At 29.4% G+C, this 8886-nt stretch overlaps 1 protein-coding gene across 1 annotated transcript in view; it reads left to right on the top strand.

Moving 5' to 3' along the window:
* The first annotated feature begins 2282 nt into the window (after window positions 1-2282).
* LOC117174946 overlaps window positions 2283-8886 on the top strand; it is a 57208-nt gene continuing 50604 nt past the window's right edge. The window contains exon 1 of the mRNA XM_033364408.1: window positions 2283-2699. Coding sequence (XP_033220299.1) covers window positions 2526-2699 — 174 coding nt within the window. The 5' untranslated portion in view covers window positions 2283-2525. The remainder of the gene's footprint in view (window positions 2700-8886) is intronic.

Here is an 8886-nt window from a genome sequence, read left to right as displayed (position 1 = left end):
TTAATAGTAAGACTTACTAAGTGAAGTAGTAACGCTTACTATTTGAAGTAGTAAACACAGCTGCTTGAAAGTAGTACCTACCATCGAAAGTTGTAGCGAGAAAAAATAAAGTAGTAAGGGCAACTACTACCAATCTTGCGAATAAAAGTAGTAGCCTCAACCACTTTAATAGCAGCCGCATATATTACAAACTAAAATTGTTGGGCCTACTACTTTGTTAGTTGTCCCAACCAACTAGTTTTTTCAGTGTATGTAAACAACATTTCAATAATACCTATATTAAATTTATATGCGTAACAAAATTTAAAATGAAGACAGTCAAGTAGCAATAATATTTCGTCACTACGACAAAATCTCAAAAAAAAATTTTGAAAATGTGATTCCGACTTTCAAACGTTTGAATTCTTTTTAACTGAAATGAAGATATATATATATATAAACTTCACAGATTTTACTGTTTGATCTGATACTAGAACAAAGTGTTGCAGATTGGAGAACATGGAGAATCATTTGCGACCACTACTTGACTTTTACATTATCTAGTCCAATTTTTTTAATTAGTTAAACCAGGCGAAAATGCGCATTTACAAAAAAAGGGTTTCGTAAACTATTTAATATTGTATTTAAAATGTTAACCTTTTATATTTTTGTTTTACTTCGAATATTTAGTTATGTTGGTAGATGCCCCCTCTCGTGTTTCGTCCCGTCTCTCCCTGTGCTGTCTCTTCTCGTTTAGTCTCAAGAGTATTTAAAATCATAAACTTTTATTTCACTCACAAAATTTAGTGATAAATTGTCTCATATCATCTCGTCCTATCTCGTCTCGTCCCGTTTTGTCTTGCCTAGTTTCGGGGAAAATGTACTTTGCGTACTTTTTTTAATTCTTACAAGTGCTCGCAGACTTTATATATCAAGAAAATCCTTGTAAACAGAAATCCTATTTTAGCAGTCCTTTTTTGGTCATAAATTGTATGAGCGCTTGGAACAATTTTGAGAAAATGTAACTTTTCCGATAACCTTGTCCCCAAAAAGTTGTCCACATTAAGATTCTTTCTAAACATTTTTTTGGAGACGAATTTGTTCAAACTTTAAAGGAAATTAATTGGGAATTCTTTTTGTCGTATTAAAACCTTGCTGAAACAGTATGTATTCTAAACTTTAGTCCCTGTTGGGATATAATCTTATGAGAACTAGTGAAGATTTTGAGTTAAAAAAATGCTTGTCTCGATGTCATTGTAAAGTTTTTCAGAGAACAATGTGTTTTCTGATCAATCTTCAATCAATTTCGTTGATAAACATGTTCATCTGTTTCAAAATAGCCAGAAATTCAATTTTTTTTTAACAAATAAGCAGTTTTTATCTTTGCAAACTAATGTGATATGTATAATGGTACGTTGGAATGGTAAGAAAGTGTAATTTATTGATTTTAAACGTTTCTAATCGTTCTAAACAGTTTGCACAACACGACAGGAGGATTTAAATTTTAAAAATTAATTTTTTAGTTAAATTTAAAAAAATGAAGTGCATCCTTTTTCAAGAATAAGCTCTCAATTCACAAAAAGTTTTTCTAATTATAAGTTTAGTACTTTAATGCAGACGCGATCTAATCTTACCAGATTCCTATCCTTACTGCAATTCTTTTTTAATTTACGTTTACACGAAATGATATATTAAGTTGAAAATTTGGAAAATGAGGTAAAAGAAAACAAAGAACGTTTCTATGAACGTTCCACTCGCGCTATCTGATTTATTATTTTTTAATAATGTGAAAAATATGAGAGCATAACCTCAAAAATATTGATCCGATTCAAAAATGTCGGAAAATAATGAAAAAATGTTTCTTCAATTGGAGTTTTCTCATTCACAACGTCTGAATCGAGGTTATCAGACTCAAATTATTCAAATGATGAGGACCGATCCAAACGCGTTATTTCGATTCAGTAGAAGATTAGCCAATCCGCTTCTTAAAAGAAAAAAGGCAATTTCTTCAAGCAATCGTGCCATCTATTGATTGAGGGAGGGAGGGGAGCATACCCTTTAATTTGATTTCATAAATATTCAACACAATATCTCATTTTGTGTGGGCTCAAGTTTTAACATAAAAATGTCGGTAAGGTAGGATTCTGGTAAGTTTGACATGGCCTTAGCCGAGAAATAATAGGAGAATTTCTTCATGGGAGGGGCCAGAGATTCTAGAATCCGTCACTGAAGATAAATGATACGACGAGGGGCCGTGAAGTCCGGGGAAAAGTAGCGGATTGTTGTTTGGTGTGTAGGTGCCCCGAGCCTTAGTATGCAGTGGTGTGGCCACTGTAGCGGGCTTTGTAGCGGATGTAGTGTTAGAGGTGTCCCGTAACTGCGAAACCCGGTGATTTTAAATTCATCTCAGTGAACCGTTCGGCGAATTTCGTCAAATTAATCGGAAAAAGGAGTTGTATAAAGTGCACCTTGTGAGTTCGCCGGTAAAATTGTGCAATACTTTGTGCAAGGATTATAAAAATTAAAAATCGGAAAGATAAAGCAGCATGATGTCGGAAACTGTAGTCACTGTACACGAAACAACAACTACCACAGGGAACAATCCTCGCCAGGTACCAACCGTAAAAACGGAACCTGGCCAATCTCCAGGGTTCAACCTTAATGATATTAATGTGGATTACATCCGGAGTAAACCCGGCATTCTCAAAGCACTGCAACTCGTGAGTTTTATTATAGGTTTTTTTTTTGAATTTTATTTCTTCTTTATCTGTCAAACATTGCATTTTTGTCATATATTTTATATATAATTTCACTCTTTTTGTAATAATTATATTTTGTGTCATTGTTGAACTGGATAGTTGCAATCTACATGTTTTTATTACGCACCAGCTCAAAATTTTGAATGGTTTTTAACCCTTGTGTTTCGGTTCGTAATTATCCAAGAGAAGATTCTGTAACAAAAATTACAGTTTCGTTTCATAATCTAACCCTTTTTAGGTAAATTTAACAATAATAATTGCTAATTTAATTTTAAATATATAAAAATTTTACGCATCATTAATATGTCATTTGTATGATGGGAACTTAATGTTACACGTTAGTTACATAAGTGCCTTGGGTGTTCTGAAAACTACACACCATATCTAACTGTTCGAAAGTCTAAAACGTATGTATGTAAAAATGTTTAAATGCGTTTATGGTACAATATTTGCTAGTAGCAAATTATAATTGATCCTAACACAATTATCACAACAGTGTTAAAAAGCTTTTGCGTGTAATGGTTAAAAAATCTTAAGTAAAATATTGCATTTAATTTTCTTTTTAAATTAATATTATCACGCGAGATTTAAAAGACGATTATATTAGTACAGAACAGCATAAAATAGAAATAGAAATTAGAGAGTGCATGAAGTTTAGGTAAAGAAATGGAACTAAACAGAACTTTCTTTCTCTCTTCCTATGTTGTTCTTATTTTCGACCGCTTCGTCGGAACAAAAAGGGACTTCATATATCTATTTTAATACTTCGAAGGAAGAAACATATTTCGTACAACATGAGCTAGGAATTCAGGACCCGGCATCTGCTATATGGGTTTTAACATATCCAGATGCCTTCGAAAAATTCAAGTTTTAAGCCTCGAAGATGCACAGCTGCTGTCCACATTCCTATTTCCAAACTAGAAATAGAAATTTTTTTTCAATGTATGACTCGGTATATATTGGAACACTTATTTTGAAGTATTCTTCAACTTGGATAGCTCACACAATTTATTCATGCAAATTAAAACAAATTTAAATGTATAGTTCTTTTGATATTCTTTACTCTAACTGTAATAAATCTTTCTTTTAAGATAAAGCATTCATCAGATTTGGGTCGACAGTGAATATCTCTATAAATGCTAGACAGAAGGTCATCTTCCAAGCCACTTTTTAGCATAATTACATTATATTTCTTTTCTCATCTACCTTATTCATCTTGTTAGCTGACAACGAGCAAAGTATATACTACTCACTTACGTATCTGCACGCAGGAATGATGCTTGAGGACATACAATTTCTCAGTTTCTGACTGAAATTAAGAAATGAGTTTCTACTTGAGATTCCGCATCCAAAATAAATTTTAGAAAATATTCTAAGATTGGTTAATGCGGGGTAATCCAGCTGCCACTTATAGTTCTGTATGTTCTGAAAGTTGTAGACTAGATGACAACTTTCGATTCAATTGTCGAGAAAAGCCCCTGGTCATAAATATCCGGAATAATTTGTCCAAAAACAGGGTCTTTAATTGTTTAAACAAGTTTTTTTTTAAAAATACTAAATATTAAAATTAATATGAATACTAATATTAAATATCGTTCAGAAAGTTTGAAGAAAGGTTCAACTTTTTTGTACAATTAACCATTTTTAAGTTGTAGCGTTACAAACAATTAAATTGACACTAAACTTGACATATTTACGGACAGATACCTCAGCATCTATAGAACCGAAAAATTTTGTATAAATGTAAATTAGTTTTTAAGCCACGTGCTTTATTTACCTGCAAATATGTCAATTTTAATGACAATATAATTGTTTAGAACGCTACAAAATTGGAAACGATTGATTATACAGAAAAAATATGAACAAAAACAAGATCTTGTCTTGATTGAAACCTTCTAAAAATATTTAACGGAATATTTTGTTTATCGATTATTATTTGTTTTAAAAAACTGTTTTAAACTATTAACGACCAACTTTTAGAAACATTACACTGGACATTTATGATTAGGGGTTTTCCTCGACATGGTGAATTTCTTTAAAGTTTTTTTGTAGCAATTTGTTTCTTTTAAAAAAATAATGTGATGTTTCCTTATTCCATGCTATAGAATTTACAAGAATTAAATGTACAGCTTTTTATTTAAAAATATGCAACTTGGACAAAAATGTTGTTCCCTAAGTTTTGCTGTGGTTCAGTACTAAAATCTAATATTAAAAATGTATTTTCTTTAAATTATAAAACAAAATTTTGAAACTGATAATATGTCCGTTTAAAAAAACTGGTACATGTTTTTTGATCCGCTATTTTCCAAAATAATTAAGATCATTCTCTTTTTGATTTTGATGGGAGTTCTCTTGTTGTTTCAAAATCCCCAAGATAAATATTAAAAGGCACTGAATATTATTACGGATATATTTACCATAAGTTTCATGCTTTCTTAACAATTTGAGTCGAGGCTAAATTCTATAGTCTCTGAAGCCGGGGTAAATATTACACTTTATTTTTTTTGTGAAAGTTTTTATAATTATTTAGGATATATGGAAAAGGAAGAGTTTACATTAAATTAAAGCATGTGAAAGTTGAAACAAACTTAGTTTGCATAGTTCAAACTAAAATGCATGAAATTATTTGAAGATTCGTACATGTGCATGGTCGATTGTTTTCATCGCGTGTTATACCTGCAATTTTTCCAAGTTCTAGATTATGATCTCTGGTTTCAGCTGTAGTACTTGATTATTGAGATCCATGCATGGATTTTCAGTAAAAACGTGAGGCATTCCACGAAAGATTTATTTACAGTTTCAAGGACAAAAGTCTAGAATATTTTCTTATGCCTTTTTACATGAAATTTTTTTTATCAGGAATGATTATAATTATACAAGGCAGTTGGATGTTTATCAAGGATTATCCTTAGTTTCAGCAAGTGATTTTATGTAATATTTCTTCAGTGTAATTAATGTAGAAAATTACAGTAAATATCTAACGGATTTGTAACCATCGCGGCTTCTAGTATCAAGATTTGTAATTTTTGTTGTTATTATTATTACTTTCATTGACAATATTAAAAAGAAGGTCGAAAATTAAAAGCAAAGTATAAAAGTAGATTTATTAAAATAAATTTCTTTAGCAAGCGCCTTAATTGAGTATATGAAAGGTCATCCATTGAAAAAAACAGTAATTCGTGACGGAGTTGACAAATCACTCTGCGCGATATTGCGCTGAATGTGGTAATGTAAAACGTGCGGAACCAGAAATCAGGCTCAAGGTCTGAAGCGCATCTTTTGTACATTTCTGGGACAGGTGGTCGAGCTAAGATTATACCGTGTAGAGAAATTGTGTGGCGCTTTTTTGATCAAAAAAGGTCGAATTAGTAAGGATTTTTACTGATTAATTACTGAATAACTACTGAATAATCAGTCAAATTCCCTAATTAGTTTAGTGAAGATTCTTACTGGTATGGCTCAATGATGTACCTCTCAAGTTCTCACTAATTCAAATTTATAGAACATGACTACCTGACAAACTGCGCAAGTCAATAATTGACTTTCTTTATATATTAGGATAAGGAACTGTATTAAAGAAATGTAAGAATAGCCTCTTTATTAATATTAAAATTTGGATAAAACTCAAATGATAGAAAATTTACGGAAGTCGTATTTCTGATATCACATTAGTTTTATTTGAATATATTTTTTTAAAAACTGGTTTCAATCTTGGTACCACCTGTCTCAACTGTTCTCTTTCTAGAAAGTAGTAGAAATCCCGTTTAAATAAAACCGGTAGCTTATGCAAGTCGTAGCTTGAGCCGTGGTCAATTTACCAGTAAAATGACTTATAATTGACCGAGATTTTTCATTTTACCTCATAAATGTAGACCAAAGAATCAAGAGAATGTGATTGACATTCGGCAAGAAAAAATTACGATTTAACAAATTTTTAAATTACCATTGCTAAAAAATTACAATTAAAAAAAATCCTTAATGTTTTCCGTCTGTTCACAACGAAGTTAGAAAAATGTTTTTAGAATTGATTCTTTATAATAATTTGACACAAATGCAGTTTTGATAAAAAAATTTGAGTTTTTGCTAGTTTAATAAAAATGTTGGTCTGTCATTCAGAATTGTGTATTTTCAAATTCAAAGAGTTCAAAATTGTGCAATAATTCTGAGTGGGTAAATACTTTCAGATTGTACAATTATTTAATTTTGAATTATTCCTTAGTATATGCAGAATTCTAAATTTGAAATGTTTCCAGTCGAATGATATTAAGTTCACTCCCTAAATCTGAATGAAAAATGAACCAATTATACTTGTATTTCACTACTAAATTAAAAAAAATTTTTTTTTATCTTTTTAGTAAAGTTATATTGAAAAAAGGAATTTTAAGTTTTAAACGTTTTAAATTGAATAATATATTATTTTAATTTACTTCAATTAGTTGAACCCTTTTAAAAATTGAAAACGTCGAGTAATAAATACTTTCAGAATAAAATATTTTAAATCGTCTTGTTTTCTAATTTAAATCCTTTAAAATTCTGCACCTTTATAAGAAAAACCTTAATTATTATCAAACTTTTAATTTAAACATTTAAAGATTGTTCAATTATTTTCAAATATATCATAATTCCAAAACTGTAGGAAACAAAATTGAAGAGCCTAATAGTGTAAATGCCTTCAAAATTGAATGAATTTAAATTATATAAAAAATAGAAAAATTTTAGAAATTGGAGGGCTTATAGAGCTGTAGAGATCCTAGAAAAAAATGTTGAAAAAAGTGAATACCTTTTGAGAAAAAAATCGTCCTTTTTCAGAATCATGTAATTTCCATGAAAAAATTATATTTGTAAAATTAATTTTTTACAATCTCATTTACAAAAAATATATGAGTAAAAAACAGAAAAGTATTACGAGGCAAATAAAATGGTCCAAAGTTAAAAATTCAATTGATAAAGTCGTCAAAATAAAATAAAGTTCGACTTGTCATTACCATTTTTTCGATTTTTAATACTTTTGCAGTAATTATTTTGCCATAAAGTCGCTGGGAAACTAATATATCAAAAATAGCTAGAATATTTTTGAAGGAAAATAATTTATTTGTAAATTGTTTAAACAGTTTGTTTAAAAATGTGAGATACAGAAAAACTAATAGCATTATTTGATACTGCTAAAAAAATACATATAATCTATGCTTTTTACCGTTTTCTTACAAACCAATTAATGACGTAGTATAAGTAAACAATTACCATGATATATTATTTTATATTCATATTAATTAGATAGAATTGGGTAGAGCAAAAAATTGTCGAATACGTGAACCTTATGTAATTTTTACCACTGAGAAACGAACGGTTCTATGAGTTTTTCCGCATCCATCATCTTCAAACAAATGATTTAAATAATAATTTTGTGAGCAATTTAAAAATTCTATTTTTTACTACAATGTAGTTCGAATTTTAGAGAATTTTGAAGCAAATAAAACTTATTTTAAAAAGTGATACTACATGGTTATGCCGTGACACTTCACTTGGATAATGGGCAAATTCGAAACATTGCATTCAAAATTGCTAACCGTAAAAGTGAATTCTATCAAAATTTAACAATTTTTTAAAATGTGTAAGCTTAAAGAATTTAAGTATTAAAATAAGCATTACAAAGTAAAAATTAATAAATTTGATCATTTACATATTGACCAATTATGAACTCAAAATGCTTTCAAAATTGGATAATATTGAATTTAAAATGCTCATAATTAATTAATATAAATAATAATATAAATAAATATTCATTTTTTAAAGTCTGAAATCAACCAAATATTCTGTGAAATTAATATTAAAAGTAATAGTATAAAAAATTTGGTGGATTAAAGCAAACGAGTTCGGTCGACTTACACAAATTTGGTACCAAACATTGTTTTTTTAATCAACCAAGTGAAGTCAGCCAAAAGATTTGGCTGAATAAACTTGTTTTATTGTACCGCTGATAAATTCTTAATCTAATTCGTGCATTATTTATGAAAATATATACATTCAAAAATTATGCAATATAGGCATATATATATATATATACAGTCTGTCAAGTTAAAGCGTGGGTGGCTTTACTCGCAGTCGGTAAGGTGTATCGACATGATTTTGGTGTCAAAATATTAAGAAG

The sequence above is a fragment of the Belonocnema kinseyi genome, chromosome 6 (assembly GCF_010883055.1).
Source record: "Belonocnema kinseyi isolate 2016_QV_RU_SX_M_011 chromosome 6, B_treatae_v1, whole genome shotgun sequence".
Classification (NCBI taxonomy): Eukaryota; Metazoa; Arthropoda; class Insecta; order Hymenoptera; family Cynipidae; genus Belonocnema; species Belonocnema kinseyi.
Note: the sequence above shows the minus strand (reverse complement) of the source record. Positions and strands in the feature narration are given on the sequence as shown.